The 21,633-nt window shown below is 39.5% G+C and overlaps 1 protein-coding gene across 2 annotated transcripts in view; it reads left to right on the top strand.

The window, feature by feature from the left end:
- Positions 1-21,633, top strand: part of LOC121300707 (ubiquitin carboxyl-terminal hydrolase 22) — an 86,232-nt gene that overhangs the window by 23,058 nt on the left and 41,541 nt on the right. For both annotated transcript variants that reach the window (XM_041229419.1, XM_041229420.1), the window contains one exon: positions 12,147-12,279. In XM_041229419.1, coding sequence (XP_041085353.1) covers positions 12,147-12,279 — 133 coding nt within the window. The remainder of the gene's footprint in view (positions 1-12,146; positions 12,280-21,633) is intronic.

Genomic DNA, 21,633 nt, shown 5'->3' with positions numbered 1-21,633 from the left:
AAAATGTACTGACTAAAGAGAAATTATTTGATAGACTAGCAGGGAGGGATTGAAACAGCATGTTTACAAGTTCAGTTCGGCTCATTCATTGGGACCTGTGAGCACAGGCTTAGCAAGTGGCTGAAATTATGTTGTTTTGTTAAAATATATTCAAAGCCCTTTTAGTCTTGTAGTTCTGGTTGAACAAAGTAGAAATTAGAATTGGATGCAACAAGATGGCCATGTTAAATCTAGAGTCACGGGTTATTAAATGCGACATCATTCTGTGAGTCTCTGTGTGTCTCGTGTGCTGTGTCACAGTTCTAGGATTTCTTTGGCATCTCAAGGAGCAGTTTACACTGTAGCCTATCCATCACTGCAGACCAGTCAGATGAGACATGCGAATAACCATTTGCTTAAATTGAATTTTGTAGGCTACAGTACCGTTGGCACAGTATCAAGCTATGCAATATCTTGTTTTATTTCTTATTTCATTCAATAAAATCAATACAATTAACAATGGACCAAGGATAATAACAAACTTAGTGAAAGCCTACTTCAGAGATTTGCAATTTTGTTTTTCAAATTCAGAATTCACAACTACATGGCAATTTCTAGAAATTAGCATAATGGCAGGATGCACCATTTCTCCACTGGCTTTTACCATGGCAATGGAAGTAATTATCAGGGCATCAAAATAGGTAGTGGGAGGAGAACTGCCACCAGTTGAAGCATAGATGTCATGACTACAACAGTAGCCTGCACTAATCAGTTATTGGTCAAACTAGTCAATAAAATCGAGTGGGCATGAATGCAATTCAAGTCCACTAAGTCAAGCTGTGCTGTACAAAAAATAAACACAAATGCAGCACCTGATACCTGGCTCTGTTAAACTTCAACAGTATCATCTCTAAAAACACAGTTGATAATAAATTCCCCCAAAATTCCTTCATCCACAAAACAACTGATAACAGTCACTTTAATATAATAATACAGCCCCTAACTCAGTTACTCTGAGGCAGTGAAGTGCAATTCATCCAGCTACCAGACTGTAGCTACCATTTTGCTTTTACAAGTTTTACAAGATTTTTTGCCAAAAAAAACAAGTCTGTCAACAGCTTCAGGTTTCAGTTTGGAACGACTGCACGTAACGATGTTTCCACAGGTGCTGAAGACTCTCTGGAGAGCTTGTTGCTGGAATGCACAAATATTTCTGTGCAAGTTTCCTCCAGTTTGAAAAGTTCACCTGTTGAGCTTTCCACCAGGTCAGTGGATATGATTCACTGTCAAATAGAGGAGCAAGCAAGTAGTGATTCACTTCAAGCTCTGTTGCTTCCTTCTCAGGCATATTGGGGGCAGCTGTAGCTCCTGGCATGCTACTCATCTTGAAAAAGCTTTTTTGTCTGGTGCTTCCCCTTCTCCTTGGGGATCGGTCTCCGTGCTGGCAATGGCAGTGGAGCGCCTTTCTTGCTGTGCCAATGATTCCAGCTGACACCATTCTTGTTTGGATGGTGGCAACCTTGTCCTCACTAATATAATGCACCTTAAATCTTGGGTCGACAAAAGATGCAGCGTGCAGGTCCTGGAGGTCAGAGTCTGAGTTATCGTGGAGAAGTCCAAATCGTAATTTTAATGGACTTTGAGTTCTGAGTCCTCTTCTTTCAAGGCTAAAACACTGTTGTTGAGAAGATGTAAGAGATACTCATATAGAAAGAACATCAGTGAAATCCAGCAATGAGATGGAGACTTGTTCACTGAATCCATGACATCAATGTCCTGCCACGTAGGATAGGTGCCTGTTGTTTTTATCTGCAGCTAGGACCTGGATTATTTCTTTTTCCTGTTCCAGCACCCTTTGGATCATTTTATGACGAGATCCCCAATGTGTAGGTGACTCTTACCAGCTGGTGCTGAAGTAGATTGAGTTCATCTTGAGCTGAAGCCAGTGCCCTCCTTTTTTTCCAACTGTAAGAGAAGGTGCTCACCACCTTCTTGCACACACCAACAGCATGGTTTTGTTGTTGGTCTGTTTTAAAAACAAATGCCCGAAGAGAAATTTCCACAGCACAGGAACTTTTTTCCCCTCTATCTGGCTAAATCGTAGTCTGTTTTCAAATACAATATGAGAAACAATAACTCCTTTATAAAGTTTTTACACAAGCGTTTCTAATCTGCAAGTACCATTTGCACTGATGCAAAATGAGATTCTTTATGTAGAAAAAACATGTTTAAATCCTATAAAACAATGCTCTCTTTTCTAAGAGTTTTTTACGTGTTAGGGTCATGGATTGCAATGACTGAAAAAATATTTCAAATATTACTTTTAACATTTTAATTTTTTTCAATATTAATTGAAAAAAATAATTTGTAAATATAATTCAATATTTAAATAATAAAAACGGTTACTATATGTGCATTGTCTAAATAACACTGTCTTCTATGTTTTTAATTAAAAAAAAAAAAAAAAAAAAAAAACTTACTGATTTTTAAGATTAGCAAGGTGAAGCCTGTGTCCAAAACATTGAAGTCTAGTTCAGACATTCAGTCCTGCAGCAATGACTACGTTTGATCCGCTGTCTGTGGTAATGCAGGTTTGCTGCTCTTCTCTCAGTCCCCAGGAAGACCAAGCATCTCTCAATCCTAGAGCGATCGCTTCACCAATGTGGCCTTTTGGGAAGTAGGACAATTGCAAGTGCTTATTGCACACGTTCCAGTCAGAGTCAACATAGTGCACAGTTAGACTGATGTATGGCTCTGTCGCTCGGCTTGACCACAGATCGGTGGTTCTTGAAAAATGAGACATGGGTCACTCGCCCATGACACTCTGTATATTGCTGGCAGAGCAGTTTGCGAAAAAATACTTGTGACTTGGAAACTGGTATTTGTTGTCGATAGTTTTCAACAACTTTCCGGAGCATTCTTTCTCCACAGTGTACACAGGAACCATATCTTTTGCTATATGGTAGGTATGTGCATCCTTAGTTTGTTTTCACCGACTGCCGTTGGTGGCATAGGGCACCACACTTGAAATGCGTCCGATATTGAGTTTTGCTTCAAGGATGATTTTGGCTTGATGGTCTTGTCAGTCAGACTGGCACTTCTCATTGCATTTGTCGAATTCAGCTGGATGCCGTTGCTTCAGGTGATGAAAGATGTTTGTTGTAATGCCTCCTTTAGCTGGCACGGCCCTCGAACAGAGTTTACAAATTACTGTGCTTTGCTCAGTGTCAGTTGGTTTAAAAACAAAAAATATCCAAACTACTGAGCTTGTGCCCTTCTTTGGTCCTGCATTTGGTTAGGAAGTTAAAACTTCGCCGCTCTCGTCTGTCTCTCCCTGCTTACTCGTTGCTGCCGTCATGTTTGAGCCTCTGGGCAAATGTGATCAGTCAGGAGTATATACTGTAGGTACTGTTACTGTACATAAAAAAAACATCTGAGCCTCTACTCTGGGGTTTGGACTTTTTAAACAGCAGTATTTTTCTACATGATGAAACGCAGCTTCGTATATATACTTCGTTTTTTTTATGTTGACGTTATAGGCACAATTTTGAACTGTGTAAGTTTATGGGAGTGCTTTGTATTAGATATCTAATACTCCCCCTTGGTGTGGAGCAAATAGATCAGGAAAACCCAAATGTGTACTATAATATTGCTATAAAACCTTTTAATTTTAAACATGGAAAAGTGTTTGACTGTGTTTGTGAAAATATTCTTGCTGCACTAATTTTATTGCTGAGCATTGCTTCTGTATTTTTATTGTTGTCATACATAAATCCAGCTGTTAAGAAGGTGGATTCGCTTCCATGAAACACTGTGCCTATTTTTCAATACCAGGCATACCAAACACGTTTCCATTTTTATATTTGTTCCACAGAAATGTCATTTAATGATGAAAAATAAGCTTAGGGTTTTCTGGGTGGAAATCAAACTTCTCGCTACACAAGCAAATGCTTGTAATTACATCTAGTCTACTTGCATGCCTTCAATTTCTAAACTTAACTTAATGTGTCATTTATCTTTTATTTGTATGTAACATGAGCCTACCTTGTATCAAGGATTAAATGCTTGCAGCATATGTGTATATAGCATTGTGACTGAACAGTGTAATTGGCCAGGCTGTTACGACCAGGAAGGGAGACTCGGACACAGAAGAGCTGCAGTAAAGCATGAATGCACCTGTTTATTTACAAACAAATAACAATAAACAAATACTGAAACAAAACAAAAGACACGGTGGCCATTGGAGTAACACAAACTCGCCAAATGTAAATAAACACGGACACAGACGTAAATCCAGCCTTAATCCATTTATTCAATTTCTGGCTGCAGCCACATTCCCATGTGTTTTTGCAGGGAGGATTTTAACTCCCTCCCTGCCACCCAATGCTTCCCCCCACAAGCATATACCATTCGCCTTGCCACAGTGCCACAAGCATTAATATTGAATAGCCAGAGACCAGAGATAGTCAATGTTGTCTCTGAGTTGCTTATATTAAGTTTGATACACAAAGGTCCTTTCCTTTGATGGGAACTAGACACAACTGTAAGCCTTTCACATTGTTTAACTGACAAGTAAGGAAGGTTTTTCAGGTGTGGTTTGTTAGCTGTGACTTACTAACATTGTCTGTACCATTATCCTGTAATATTGCGGTAATTGATTTAGCAAACGATGCAAATAACAATTTCTATATGGTGCTATAATAGTATAGCTGGTGTATTGCTAGGTGAGAAGGGGTAGGCCTTTGTGTCAATAAAACCCTCATTTCTGCTTTGCCTATTAAGCAATGCTGACCAAAATTGATTTTTATTGCACCTTATGTTTGTGTTTATTGGTGTAAGGACTGTGAGCCTGCTTCATACACTGTTTCTTCATATAGCCTTTTATCTGGAATACTAGGTAGACCAGGTCATAATATTTGTACGTGTATTGTAGTTCAACCCATTTGGTTAACTACTTATAATGTGAATACCGCTTCTAAAAACCACAGCTTCAGAAACTCTCGTCTGGTTACAGCCTACATGTTATTTTATTTATATATTTATTATATATATATATATATATATATATATATATATATATATATATATATATAATTTTTTTTAATTTTAGAAGTTGCCAGTTTTTTTTTTTTTTCCCCCCAATTTAGAATAGCCACTTATTTTTAGGCTCGACTGCTTCTTTTCACACTGCAGACCTACCATGCAACCAACTCAGAGCTACAGCGTCGGAGAACAACGCAGCTCTGGGCAGGCGCCCAGCCAGACTACAGGAGTCTGGTGTGCGGTGAGCGGAGGACACCCTGGCGCCATCCAGGCTATAGGGCACATCCTGCACTACACGTGGCTCGTCTTTACCTGATGCGCCACTTGGGAGCACAGCTACATTTTTAAGCATGGCTCAATATATTTCTTTGGATGTTTTATGTGAGGTTCTAAAAATCATCAATAATATTTATTTTATTGCTTGTAACAAAAAATGTATGCAAACCTAGAACATAAATCATAACCTATTCACAAATTCAATACTGTACCATTAACAGCTTGAAAGTGTGGCAGGACAGTGGCTCTCAAAAGTATTCACTCCCCCTTGGACTTTTCCACATTTTGTTGTGTTACATCATGGAATCAAAATGGATTGAGTTTTTGCCACTGATCAACACAAAAAAAAGTCCATGATGTCAAAGTGAAAAATAAAATCTACAAATTGTTCTAAATTAATTACAAATATAAAACAGAAGATAATTGATTGCATAAGTATTTACACCTAAATAAGCTCTGGTGCAACCAGTTGTCTTTAGAAGTCACGTAATTAGTTGAATGGAGGCCACCTGTGTGCAATTAAGGTGTTTCACATGATTTCAGGTTAAATACACCTGTCTCTGGGAGGTCTCACAATTGGTTAGTACATTTCCTAACAAAACCTACGTCATGAAGATGAAGGAACATTCATAGCAAATCCGGAATAAGGTTCTTCAAAAGCACCAATCAGGGGTAGGATGTATTGAATATCCCCTGGAGCACTGTAAAGTCCATTATTAAGAAATGGAGAGCGTATGGCTACAACTGTGAATCTGTCTAGAACAGGCCGTCCTCAAAAAGTATCCTGGGTGAGAAGTGCACTAGTCAGGGAGGCCGCCAAGAAACCTATGGCAACTCTAAAGGAGTTACAGTCTTTAGCGGCTGAGCTGGGAGACACTGCATACGGCAACAATAGCCCAGGTGCTTCAGAAAACTGGCCTTTTTGGGATATTGGCAAAAAAAAAGCCATTGTTGAAAAAAAACTCCCATCAAATCTCAGCTGGAGTTTGCCAGAAGGCATGTGGGAGACTCCGAGACCAAGTGGAAGAAGATTCAGTGGATTGATGAGACCAAAATAGAGCTTTTTGGCCTCAAAGCTAAGCGCTGTTTAGCGCAAGCCTAACACCGCACATCACCCTGAGAACACTATCCCTACCGTGAAGCATGGTGGTGGCAGCATCATGCTATGGGGATACTTCTCTGCGTCAAGGACTGGAACGCTTGTGAAGATAGAGGGCAAAATTGGTGCAGCAAAGTACAGAGAAATCCTGGAGGAAAACCTGCAAGAGACCTGGGACTTGGGTGAAGATTCATCTTCCATCAGGACAATGACCCCAAACATACAGCCAAAGCCACACTGGAGTAGCTTAAAAACAAAAAGGTCAATGGACCAGTCAAAGCCCGGATCTCAATCCAATTGACAATATGTGGAAAGAGTTGAAAATTGCTGTTCACCAAAGGTCTCCATCCATCCCCATTGAGCAATTTTCAAAGAAGAATGGGCAAAAATTGCAGTGTCGAAATGTGCAAAGCAGGTAGAGACTTATCCACATGGCTGTAATTGCTGCCAAAGGTGCCTCTACCAAATATTGACTCATGGGAGTGAATACTTATGCAATCAATTATTTTCTGTTTTTTATTTAATTTAGAACAATTTGTAGATTTTATTTTTCACTTTGACATTATGGACTTTTTTTGGCCTTAATTTTGATCAGTGGCAAAAACTCCTAATTAAATCCATTTTGATTCCATGTTGTAACACAATAAAATGTGGAAAAGTCCAAGGGGGGGTGAATACTTTTGAGAGCCACTGTATGTATTAATAGTTCTGTGTTCTGTTATGTGTGTTAATGCATTCTCTGCAAGGTTTGAATTTCTTTATTTGTGACTTTGTAGGTAGAACTCTCTGGTTTCAGCAGTGGATGTTAAGGAAATCCCCACCCTGTGTGAACGATGTCTGGGGGAAATGCAAATGGACGCTGTAACATTATTACTTATTACTAACCATGCCACGTGCCAAGAGCTGATCAATACATTACCTAATAGGACATTAAAACCATCACTTATAATGCTGACTGTGGAGAATGGAGGGCTAAACAGAACTGAAATAGATTTTTAGGCTGGGTCTGCTGGATAGAATACTACTGCAGTATTGGCAGTGCCCTTGTTTTTCAACTGAGTGCTCTGCAGTGGTGCATTGCAGAAAATAATGTTAAATAAACTCCTTTTTTTATAATTAGCTAAAAAATGAGTATTTAATTGAAAAGGTAAACAGATTGCAAATGGAACCCAGGTTATTCTGCACTGTGTGTATTCAGCTCATCCCTCTGTAATATATTGCACATAGCAAGGCTATTATGATATAGTGCGTTGCTGTAAGATGCAACAAGGGTCCACAAAAGCCCTAGTTGCTTCCTAAACATAGCTTTCTCAGCTAATGCACCTTAAAACATAAATAGCGAACTACACAATTCCAGTAAATGTTATGTAATATGTACTGTATTACAATCACTTCTGCAGATCTCACATTTTACTCTATGAAAGAGGCATACGTTATGTTAAACGTGTATTTGATATTCAGAACTGATTAGTCTGAAAACTGTTGAGATACTATAGTGCTGTCTGCATTGACAGATTGTTTGTACCAATAGTGTTTGATTCTTTACAACTATGGTTCGCAAGCTTTGATAGCAGGTCTACCTTGGGCAAGAAAAATAAGTGTAATATGTAAAAGGTGCCACACTTCTGCACACACAGCACACTGACTGTTATACAATCTGCATTGTATAGAACTGTGCAGGGCTGCTACCAACTGATTTGACAATCCCACTAAGTTTGTGAAATGCAGAAATGTGGGAAATGGGTCATAAGTATACCAACATGTTACATTAACACTATAGAAATATTACCAGATTAATAAGCAAATAGTAATGAAAGACCACCTATATTAATTCTGATAATACTGTAATTCCCTTTTCAAATGCTTAGTGATTTTATAATTATTTTCTAGTAGAGGAAATAAACATGCTGAAAATAGTATTTAAATGTATTACAACATTTTAAATTCTATGCTTTTATTGTTTTCTGAGACAATTTACATATCTGCAAAATGATGTATGTTGTATTATATTACTAATGCGGTAACATGGGAATATATCCCTAACATCAAACACACATAATCCAATCTCAAAGACCTGTCTGGCTTGAGTACAACTGCATTCAAATGCAAATACTTCTAAATCTTGCAAATACAAATATGGACCACTGGACCACACAGCCTCCTAGATTCAAATACATTTGTTAAAATATATACTGAAACTAATTGCAGAAGGAATACTTTATCAAAACCCAGAAACCTGCAAGTTCTAAATTTAATCCTGCAAGTACTTTAACAATGCATCACTAATAGCTGCATCATTAGTAGCACTTGGAATTGGTTAGATAGTAACACTTGCTAAATGCATTTGAAATCGGTCAAATGCAAATACAGTTAGCCTCGGTTAACATGACACCCTACGGGGATGCCATTTAGTGTTGACTTATCCAAGGTGTCGAGTTAACCATGGGTGCATGGGCCATGGCATTGACATGCATGTAAGTAACAGAACTTGCACGTTTACAGTATTTACAAGTTTTTATTTTTAGTTAAATGTCCTTATGAAAACGGTTGAAAGAACTGCAGTGAATTAATCAATTGCAGTATACAGTAATGTACAAACTAGGCACAACTTGGATAGTTCGACTGAAATAAGAATTAGTAAAATAAGTACAGCGTTATTTTTACGAAATCAATCCAACCACAAACTGTTGACTGTACTTTTAGATAGTGTACTGTCTAATTTTTGATGGCTTAAATAGCAAAAGTTAATTCTGTATAATGTACATTTGTTAACTGAGTGAACAAAACCAATTGAACAAGAACTAATTATGAACTGACACTGTAACCAGCTGCACTTTGTTCATTCGTCCATTGTAGTACAATCAGTTTCAATCAGAGGTCAGTCACGTGAAACGACAGTGTTGAGTTATCCGCTAGTCTTTTAATAGTTTTTATCCCTTTGGTACCAGTAATATACAAATACGGTGTAATTTAAATGTACTTGCTCTTGAATCCAAGTCTGACTCCATATATGTATTTTTTGTTATATTCACGCATTACAAGGTCATTTTTACGACATGTATAGCTTATTGTAGACTGTATATTAAGAAACTAAATTACACACACTAGTGTTATTTGGGTTATTGCCTTAACCCATATGTGACAGGGTAGCCGAAGGTTGATGACATCCCCAGACCAGATAGCTGATGTAAACAACACAGGCAGGTACTTGGGTGAAAAGCACTTTGCGGCGCTGTTTTTATTAATGAAAACAAATAATATATTTAAAAAAAAAAAAACACTGGTCACTGAGCAAAAATAAAAGTTTAAACAAAACAGATCTTGAACACAAAACGAGTACCGTGTTGCTGCTTCCCAGCACGAGTAGCAGTTGTTTTCTTTTTACTTCAATTTTAGATCATCTCCGCTCGCTTTCGTTCTGTCCTCTGAACACCCACCCAAAACAATAAAAGCTGCAGGCTTATATACCTTTGACCATCTCCAAATTAACACGCCTGTTAATCAACTGCGGAGATGGTCACATTCTACACAAGTTTTGTAGGATGGGGATTTGCCATCCATGCTGCCAAACAATAACGAAATATCGTATTTTAAATAAATACAAAATACATTCAAACCATGCTCGTTTTACATAAACAACACATATAAAAAATTTTTAAATACACACACAAATTCACCTGTTCCCAAACAATGTAGTATTATTTAGTCCTGTCACCAATAAACGCCAAACAATACATATATTTACAAGCAGGGCTTTGCCCTGCCCCCGCTTTATGTGCAAGGCTTTTCTACACTGACACACCATAATAGGAATCTATAAAACCTGTTTTTCTTGTCAGTCCTTTATTCTGTAGTGTAAGACATGTAGCCTGCATCTTGTTTAATAATTCCTAAAAGTTACCTATCAAACCTCAGACCGAAGTTTTGTTTTGAATGGGAGAGGGAACACAGTACTTGCTGCAATACCTACTGAGCCAGCCTGCCACACCCAAACCCAAAGTGTATTACTGATGTATGCATTAAAAGTCTATCCAAGTGGGTGTGTTTCTCTTGATTTGTGGTCGGTGATGCGTAAACCACACATGATTTTTAATCTTGGGGGGGGGGGGGGGTGATCTGTAACTCAACCCAACGTGGTGAGAAAGTGTCTGAAGGTGGTAAAAATGACCTGTTATGAAGGTTTTGTTATGCCGGTACTTTGAAGGCAAGACATTGCCTTTGCAAAGCTCACCTGAGGTGGCTAGGCTCAACTTTCACATCCAGACATTTATAAACACTGCTAAATTGAATAGATTTTTGCAATGGGCCCCTTTAGCCTAGGGCATAATCTCTAGAGGACAGAGTGGTTAACTGATTTATATGTTTCTGTGTATTTAAAAATGAGACGTGCATGCATTAGATTACTCCCTTTGAGCTGGTCCCGGAGATTAAAACTGCCACCTCCTAATCTGAAGACAACGCTGCTAACCACTTACAGAAAATATATTGAATTGCTTGTTTTTCTGTATGATTGAGAGTTTCAGCACGTACAAGGGGTTGTATTTGACAAATAATTATAAATAGAGGGAGCAGTGTCAGTGGCTAACACCACACCAGCACAGCTTGGCTGATTCTCTTGATAACCGGTTCACTTTGAAGGGGAGGGGTTCAAATATGGTCCAATATTCGAAGGCCTAGTCTGTGTAATGGCGCTTGGCTTCAGTTCGTGCTGATCAACACCCCTACGTGTTCAAATATTTGATCAATGTGTTATTCCTCTTCCTCAAATATTCAGGATACCTACACAGCTTGGAACTTTCAGAACCACTCTGCCTGAATCACTTGACAACCAATTCTCTTTGGGCGGGTGTGTTCGGCTTGGAGACGCCATTTTATAAGTGCAGTAACACACTCCAGGGTGTTCAAATCTTGTCAGGTGTTATTGCTTTTGTGCATAGACCATCTGTAGCACATACAGTACATTTTAAATGAAACATTTTAATTGTATGTTGCTATGCATCGTTCTTTTTATGATGGATTATAGATGCTTAAGGTTGTTCTGTATCCAAGACTGCACCAATTCCTGATTAACTTTTCTCCAGATTGATACCTCAAACTTATTTAAAGGAATTGAGGGCAGTTCATTCAGAATCCTTGTAAAGGGGACTTAGGTTTTAGTTTTTATAAATCTTCAACGTTACTGAATACAGTACACTGCTCAACTGATCAGATTTTGGTGTTTTATGTTTTACTATGATGTCAACGTCTTTCATAGAGACACAAGTCCTGCAGAGTGATTGTAATTCATATTTGGTAAGATCTACTAGAATTTGGCTCTGTTCTTTTTAGACATTGAAATTCATTTAAAATTATTTCAGTATTGCTGAAGATCTTTTGAAGTTGCGGGTAAATATTACACAGTTGTAAGATCATTAAAAATGACGTGCGAGTGGGTGGGGCAGTTGGGGGGCTATTTTTGTATTGCATTTGTTTTTTGTCTTTTGAGTGCTTTCCCTGTTTTCTTTTATACGTAAATAGGACAGTTCTCTATTAAATATATAATGTAGCTGCAGCTCTAGTTATTTGAAGTGCTGATAGAGATGTTCTAGCAGGCCAGGGCACCAAGAGAATGGGATTTTTATTTTTATTTTGTGGGAGACTTTGGCCACTTCTGCAGAGGGGAACAATAACATGTATTTTAGAGTGAATGTTCTACCCCAATTTCTGCAAATGATGATAAAACTGAAATATTTGTCTTTTTTCTTCATAGGCAAAATCTTGTATCTGTCACATGTGCGGCGCCCACCTGAACAGACTTCATTCCTGCCTCTACTGCGTCTTCTTTGGCTGCTTTACCAAGAAACACATTCACGAACATGCAAAAAACAAACGGCATAACCTGGGTAAGAGTCCTGAACAGTAGCCCGTAAACTGCTTCTAGCGCTGGGTTTATTTAGCCTTGATGTCTTTGTTTCTCAAGCTTCGGTGTGCATATCAGTAATGGGTATGGTCAATAAAACCACATGCTCACACATACTCACTGAAACACCCACGGGAGTATTAACATTCATTAACTCCACCCCTGTCTGCTAAGGATGAAGTGTGTGTAGGATCTAAACTGAAGTGCTTTCTCTGTCCAATAGAGGGCGTATCCTCCAAATATTCACAGGTCAGTTTCAAGGTAGTGTTATACACCAACCAGTACTATACATGGTTCACCTAGCCAACCCAAAAAAGAAAGCTTCATTCTCCGTTACTGTTATACCTATGGTGTGATGAGTACAAACAAGAAGAATTCTGTATACTTTTGTATATCTAATATAAGCTAAATGCTGAAATGATATTGCACAATAAACCAAAGTTGTAAATCTGTACAAGATTGTCATTGACACTGACCTTTTCAGAGACACTCATTCGGGAACACTTACGCATTGAAAAAAACAACATTGGGGAAATTGTTTAAACTTTGAAATGCAAAAACAGTGCTCCCCATTTAAAGCTCCCATTTAAAAAAACAAAGCAAATGCATAATGTAGAGAATGTATTAGTGGCTCGTCATTGTGTGTGTTTTTGTTTTGAGTAAATGGCTAAACATTTAAACTGGACACCCATACAGACATATCAAAGATTTAAAATAGGTATTGAGAAGAATTGCAGAGATAAATTGCGTTCACGTTAAATTAGTTGGTTCTAAAGTAGCTTCATGTAAAAAACAAACATACCCTCAAATCCACAGTGGCCAACTCTTGATTTTTCTTAATAAAAGTTGGTCATTTAAAATTAATTTAGCACTCCTCGTTGTTTATCCTCAACTGAAAAGCTTCTCAAAGCGGAGTGCAAAATAATGATTAGAATAATCTACCATGCTCATCTTGCAAGCCAAATTAAAGGTTGATAACAGGAGGAGGCGATTAATTGTAACTGCCTCAGGTCCAAGTGTCACTATTTACCAAACTCAATTTCAAATCCCAATTCAGTTTCCTTTTGGTTTTGAATTTAACTAAACCGAGAGCACGTGGATACATTTCTATTTGACTTCATCATTAGAACATGTGAAAATGTACAAACGAGGGGAGACCATGAGACCCACCAGTGCTCGTTCTCATCTCAAAGCCATGTCAAGTTTGTTCTTAAGGGATCAGCATCATCAACAAAGCACACAGCCAGAGCTACACTGGAGTGGCTAAAGAACAAAAAAGTAAATGTCCTTGAGAGGCCTGGTCAGAGCCCCGACCTAAATCCAATCAAATTGTGGCATGACTTGAAGGTTACTGTCCATCAACACTCCCCAAGGAACTTGACAGAGCTTGAAGAGTTTTGTAAAGAAGAATGGTGAAATATTGACAAATCTAGGTGTGCAAAGTTGGTAGAGACCTATCCTAACAGACTCACAGCTGTAATTGCTGCCAAAGGTGCTTCCACCAAGTATTAACTCAGGGGGGTGGAGACTTATCCAATTATGATATTTCAGTGTAGTATTTTTAATGTATAATTTTTTTCTCAATTAAAACTTTTTTTCCCTTTAACAGTGTGGAGTATGATGTGTAGATAAGTGGAAAAAAGTCCTCATTTAAATTCGGCACTGACACAACAGAATATGAAAAAAGTTCAAGGGGGTGTAGACTTTCTATAGGCACTGTAAATATTTGCAGCCAAGGTATTAATCAGTATATATTTATAGTTTTATATACACTTTAAAACATAAACATAAGATTTATATTGGTAATAATAGTATATTGTGTACGATAACGTATTGCAAACAATATAATGTGCATGATAATTAATATTACCAAATGTCTGCAGGTTTATTTCCGAAAAACAACAGTAATGTAAGAAATTGTTCACAAACAATTATGGATTTGCAGCGTTTGATTGATCATTCATGTTCAGAACCTTTATTCCGTGTGAACTGCGACTCACAATACATAAAGTATAGTAGTGAATACACTAAGGTAGCTGCATTTGAACAAAAAAAAAGGCAGCGCTTATGTATTTTTCTATTTATTTTGTGTGATTTACAACAATGTTTTGTTTACATGTTGAAATCCCTAGTTAACGAAGTTGCAAGTATCACAGCGATCTTGTTCATGATTATTAGGCTATTATCTTGTTTATATTAAGCAATGAAATGGTTGAATTGATTGTATGGAAATGTGCCATTCTCCTAATGACGCCATTTGAATCCATGTAAATTTTTAAACATAGTATAAATACATTTATGAATATATTCATGTTAATAATCACATAGCTAGCCTAATATAAACATAACTAAAGTATTCATGTTTTTAAAAATTGTTAAATGTAATATCCTAATAATAATAGCTTGTTTTATGTATGAGAAGTCTATGTGTGTATGTGTGAGGTATCTAAAATGTGGTCCATTATAATAGACTTTCTTACACAAAAACTAAGAGTTGCACCACTAATAAAAAAAAAAAATAGCAAACCAAAAACTTCATTTTTCAGATATATAGACAGGACTATAATCATGTTTTAAAATAAGCCTTCTAGTGAAAAAATAATGGATATTAAACACAAAAAACTACGTTTTACTTGACGGTAAGAGCTGACAATTCCGAAAAAGACAGCCACTGCCGTGGTTTTCGTTAGTCCTATAGCGGCTTTGTGCCCCGTGCGAAGCCAGGGGCTCCATTGCCCCTTCCCCGGGATCGAACAACCTTAAGTCGGCTACTTGTGTTCTCTCTCACTCTATGTGCTAGCTTCTTTTTGAATTTTTAAAATGTTTTGTGTGAAGTTTTCTCTGTATTTTTCATTTTTTTTCACAGACATAAGAGCACAGCTGTTGGGCTTGCTGTCCTGCGTTGGACCAAGACGCACTGTTTGGGCTAAGCTGCTTGCAGTTTTCTCTCGTTGCCACATTAGTTCGGCCTGCAGAATTATTGTGAAGACTGTTCGGGCTCTAACAGTAGGCTTTTCTCAGTTTTCGGATTTGGGTTATCCAAACGCGATTATAGGTGCGCATCCCTATGAATCACTCCCATGGTAACTGTAGGTCCAGACCTGCTCCTCTTCCCGCCGGTACACTGTACATCAAATGAGGTTACCAGTCCAATTCACTAGTAGTTGTTGGGTTTGGCTGTTCAGTCCTTCCCGCAGTGTTTCGTAGCCACCCTGTTCTCTGCATGTAGTGCCATTATGAGGACTGTCAGGACTCTGACAGCAGGCTTTCCCCAGTCTTAGGACTGTGTTGGTTTGCCTGAATCTATATAGGTGGGAATCCCTATATATTGCTTCTGCGGTAACTGTGGGTCACAGAACTGCCCTGTTTCCGACCCGGTACATGTACTGAACAGTGAACAAGGTTACCGGGGTACCACCGAACCGGACTGCACCAAAGGTACTGTACCTGGTGAACCACCACCGACTGTGCCACCTAACCTCACCGTACCAAGGGTACTGTACAGTATCGTACCACACTAGTGCTCATGCGCCATGTGGCTGCTGAACTATTCTGTTAGTCTAGGTTCATATTATTGCCTGCTCGGTTCATCAACGTTCAGACTCGGTTCAAAGTCGGTACTTTGGTTTAAACAGCGATACCATCTCTGGTCCAGTACCAGCAGACCCGGTTTGAGGCTCGATTTGTTTTTATCTTTTTACAGTACTTTTGCGTGTAACATACTGTATGGTGCTGTTGCTGCTTGTGTTTTCTGAGGTTTTTGTTAGATCTGTATACTACACCAACCCTGTTACAGTAAGTACTGTATGCAAGAGATGCATGTACTGACTGCACCCGCCCTTTTACACAGCGACGTGGCTGTTCGAGCAGACATGTCCAGCCTCAGCTGGGGCGAGGTCTAGAATGGTGGCGCAGGGGACATGTAACCCCTCATTGCGCACTAATGTGCTTAACCGGTGTGAACCGGTACAAAACAGCAACTACGTTCTTGCTGTGCATTTCTTTCTATTTCCATAATGCCTGGGTTTATCCCTGTGACACATACAAGAGCAGCTTGCCTGTCTAGTACCAAGCAGACCTTAGACAGCCCAGTTGCTGTCTTTTATCAAACCGCTTTCCTGCGAGTTTTGTGTGCATTTCTCCAAGCGTCCACAGAACTTCTGGGCTTGAGGGCAACAACTTCTCAGACCCTAACTGTGAGTCTCATGCGCATGCACCTTATGCAAGCCTGGTTCAACAGCAGGGTTTTTTCAGCCTGCATTGAACCGCGAATTGACGGTGTTTCATCACTGTCTAAAGGCACTCTCTTGGTGAAAACAGCCTGCCTATGTGTACTCCGGCATAGCATTGGGTGGTGTCAACAAAAGGGAGGCTGTCACTAGCCTGGGCTGGGGCACTGTGTAGAATGGCTCTCCACATAATGGCTTCTTTGCACCACCTCCCAGTCTGACAGGGAGCTACAGCTCAATACTCTGCCCAGTGTGGGCCCTGGCGTGCTATGTCGACAAGACAAAAAGTTGGAGGAAGTCTGGACGATGTGTTGTCTGCTCTGGGATGAAGTCCCATGGCCAAGCCCTGTCTAGGCAGAGGCTGTCCAAATGGATAGCAGACATATGCAGAACTGCCTATCAGGCCAAGAAGATTCTATCTACTGAATGTCATGGATCCCCAAAACCCTGGTTTTGGAACTAGTGTTGAGGGTAGCTTCAGGGTCAACCCATGTAACATAGCAGAGGTGAGTTCTCCCTCAATGTTTTAGGGTTTAGCCCTAGCTACTACTTACTGGGGTTCTGAACGGTACCACACAAGGCTTAGCCTTGTAGCAGTCTGGTCATTTTGCAATTTTGCCTTGCGACAGCTTTGGTACACTCGACATTAACCCTCAAGGTTGCTGTGGCCATGATTGCAGCATATTTGAAGGAAAAATGATGCTTGTAGCTGTGCCTGCAGTTCTCTCATGCCTTCGGGGGTGGGCATGACTGCGTCACAGACACTAGCGTGCAGCTTTGATATATTTATTCATGTTTCTTGGTCTTTACAGGTAAATGCCCTTTCGGTAATGGTTACATTTCTATTTCAGGGAACCGTGGTTATAATAATAACCCAATGTTCCCTAACCTTTGTATATTTAATGCTTTCTGCTGATATGCAAGACACTGTGTCATAAGATGTGCAATGTCTTGTTTGGCTATAAATAGGTTGTCTTAGCAACTGCAAGTAGATATGGTAGCAGTGATGGAATTGAGAAAGTACAGCTAGTAAAAGGCTGCTTTTTAATAATTTTATTATTTTATGATAATGAAGTTCAGGGCCACTTGGAAGTAACATTAGCGCATATAAATGGAATGCTTACTTACCAGACCAAAAAGAGGCAGGGGTGGAGTGGGAAGGAACACGAGGCAGCTTTGTTCTAATGCATTGACACAATAGCAGTTGGAATTGTAGAAGGTCATTTTGACATCTATTCACAGCTGGAGTGCAAGGTATTCTGACAGAGCAGAGCAATCGTAGGGTTGATGGGGCAGGACATTATTTAATTCAGTACATTCTGAACCAAGATATGTGTAGGTCATCTATTATGCTCTGTTGGAAAATAGTAGGAGGCACCTTGCACTAGATGGGTCTTTCCACACAAAATAGACAAAATGTTGTGATCTTCCCTACCTTGCCCTCTCATTCTTTTCATATTGTTTTAATATTGCACAGTGCAAAACTATGAAAGCATGGTAATAAATGTTTTTGAATGCTGTTTTGTAAATAGCCAAATACTATGACAGATTTGTTTAGCAGTTGTTTTCACTGATTTTCTTTGAATAGTATAGATGCAGCACCATACTGGTTTTAGACACATTGATGTATCCATTGTTAATTGTATAATGCGTCTTAATAAAGCAACTGCAATGTGGTACAGTATAACGACTCAGAGGTAGGATATTTTTACATATCTATAATGGGGGAGGCAGTGGTAGTCCACTTTGGGGGCTCATCATAACTCACTAACCAATTACCCTGTGAAACTGACATTGCATATATAGTTTGTGTTGTTGTTGTTAAATAACCTGGAAAAACTACAGAGGAAGTGATAACTACACTGGTTCAGGGTTCTCAAGTGTGAAGTGGCATTTTTATTGGTCTTACAGTTCATTTACCTCCTTTGCATTAACATCTCTCGTCACCAGTAGGTAATATAGGTAATACATTGACCTGCTATTAAACTAGAAGAGTAGGCCTGTGTGTAGTGAGTATCATGAAGATATCTTGAATACTTTTAAAGGATCTGACCTCTCAAACACAGGCCCCTTTTTCAGTGCTTGTTATATCTGTCATTGGCAACCCTCCTTTATAGACCCAAAACTTAAAAATAAATAAATAAATAAATAATGAGAGTTGAGAGCTAATGTTTTGGGATTCTTCCAAAAACACTTCCAGGTACTTCCATATGCAATATCGCAAGAATCTGAGACTGCAAGGTGGGGACCATTGGCCCATTTCACATGGAATGATACCAGATACATTTGACCCCATAGAAATTTAAAAAGTAATATTGGATTAGTATGACTGAATCCTGTGGAATGAGTTGAACAAGATGTCCAGATTATATTCCATATCTGCAGGGTTTGCCTTATTATAATGTACAGCAACCACATATCTGCATATTGCATGCTTATAAAGTACGAGTGATGGGGAGGAGGACTTCAAGTAATAAGATCGAGAGAAGTCCTTCAGAATAGCACTTGCACTTCACTAGACATCAATTTACCATCATGTGTATCTTGGTGTTTCTTTTACTTAATACTGTATATTGTACTTATTGTAGTAGAGATCTGTATTGTTTGCGTATTGATACAACACCAAAAGCACTAAATAGCTCATTGTAGTTCACCAAGTGGTTCTTGAATAAAAAAAGTGTGTTTTTATAGTTTGTATGAATACATACTCTCCCTATCTCATAATTTTTGTCTTTTTAACAAAAGATTAAATGATCATTTAATCTCACTATGCATCATGCAAGTAGCCCATTATGATCATTACATGTATTGTGATGCATATCACAACCTGAAAATCACGATTTGTATTGTGACCATTAATGTATTGTTACATGTAGGGATGGAGAGAAAGTAAGAACAAAATAACTAAAAGCAATTTCTACTCATGCTGGATTAAAACCAGCATGATACTTGTTTTGAATTATTGTCTTTATTTTGGCCACTGTCCCTTTTTTTAAGTGTTTTTGTTTGTATTTTCGTGAATTAAAGACAAAGCGCATTTGTGACTCGCTCCACAGTACACATGTGTGTTTATTTCCTGGTAATTGATTAGAATGATTTCCATTACATGAGAGTAGATGTTAAAAAACTTCATGCTGATTTGAACTCTACTCTCGCCAAGAAAAGCACCAACTAAGACATAGCTTTACAGTAAACTAATGTGATTCATCTGCATCTCCATCCATTTGCATTTCTTTCCATCTGTTGATGTAGTTATCCTTCTGCCTGGTGTTGATGGCTGAAGTGTAATGCTGCAGGGATCAGGTTATTTTGCCTCCCCAGCCCATCAGCACACACATCGGCTGTGATGCTGGCTCTGGGGATCAACCACAGTGTGGTCTCCCCAGCGCATCAGCATGACAACAGTCTGGATTGAGCTAAGTAGGGTACATCTCTGGGGTCTTCAAGTGGGCACCTTCTATCCTCTGTGTTTTGCCCACGACACCTCAAGAGGGCTCAACAGTGACTGGCATCCCAGCTTCACCCCTCTCCGTCCCCCGCTCAACTCAGCCCAGCTTACTGTTGTGCTCTCCATCCAGAATCTTTCCATATCAAACACAGCCAGTTGCTGCTCCTTTCTGCTGCTTCAGATAACTCTTGGCCACTGAACCCAACATCTCTGAGAAACCGGGTTGTCGTGTGTGCCACAAATCCTCGACAACCCACCTCCACTGGGTAAACTCGGATTCTCCATTCTCACTGTTCCGCTTCAGCAGCTAGTTGAGCATACCAAAGTTTCTTCCTCTCATACGCCTCATCCACAGCATCCTCCCATGGCACTGTTCACTCTACCAGATGAACAAGGCATGCTGATCAAGACCACAATGTCTGGTCGAAGGTTAGTGGTGGAAAAATAAGCCGTTGACCAACATCTGTCAGCATCTTCCAGTCTCTAGCAGCTTCCAGTTGTCCTGGGCGAGGCTTGGTTTTAACACCTTTTGGTGGTTGCTCTCCTGTAAGGAGGAATATTGTCTTATGTGTGCAATGCTTTGATGGAACTGGTGGCAACGTATTGGTCAGGTTACGCTTGTCTTCCAATGCTAAGGCCAAACATCGCAGCACCTGGTCATGGCGCCAAGTAAACCGTCCTTGGCTAAGACCCACCTTACATCCTGTCAAAATGTGCCTTAATGTTGCAGTTGATGAACACAAAGGACATGAGGGATCCTCACCCACACAGAGGATTAGGTTCTGTGGTGATGGGAGAACATCATATCTTGATCTGATGAGGAAACTGATCCTGCTCTGTTCCATTGTCCATAGGTCTTGCCAGCTGATCTTGCGTTGTTCCACACTCTCCCATTTCATCCATTCTCCCTGCTTGGCCTGGGAAACAGCCTTTACATAGCTGATCCTCTCCTCCTGCTTTTGCACCTTGTTGACTACCAGCTTCCTCCATTGAGCTGGGGTTTCCTTGTGCCATGTAGAAGGAGCTAAACTGAGACCAAGACCCCCTCTTCCATGCTGAACTTGTTCCATAATATCACCGATGTGAGGCAGCCTTAGCATCTTCCGCAGCTTTCTTCGTCGCCCATTTTCTTCCAGTTTACAACACAGGTGCTGCCTACCTTATGCATTTGTCACGTGAATCTACTAATGTTATTTCCAGTCGGACTTTGGCACACTTAAACTCTGTGGTTAGAGCAGAGGCTGGTAGCTGCAGTTTACCATAAAGTCCCACTCTACTGAGGCAGCGTGGAACTCCCAACCATTTGTTGATGTATGAACTGATTTAAAGCTTCCAGCTTCTCAACTGTTGTCAAGGAAACTTCGTACACAGTCAGTGGCCACAGGATTCTTGGCAGTAGACCAGACTGAAAGCACCAGAGTTTGTTTGCCTGGTAAAGCGCTCAACCCTTCCACTGCTTGTTGTCTAACCTCTCCCACACAAACTGTGTCCTTTAAATCCCTGTCATACCATCTCCTAGACTTTTCACTGGCTTCTCAGACACTGCTGGTATTGCCTCACCATTAATGTACTTTACCTTTAATTATAGAGATGCTCCTTGATTTTAGTGGTCTTGAATTGCATTCGTGCCCATTCAGTGTTATTGGTTAATTTGCCCAAT

The sequence above is a fragment of the Polyodon spathula genome, chromosome 26 (assembly GCF_017654505.1).
Source record: "Polyodon spathula isolate WHYD16114869_AA chromosome 26, ASM1765450v1, whole genome shotgun sequence".
Classification (NCBI taxonomy): Eukaryota; Metazoa; Chordata; class Actinopteri; order Acipenseriformes; family Polyodontidae; genus Polyodon; species Polyodon spathula.
This window is presented reverse-complemented; position numbering and strand designations above follow the sequence as displayed.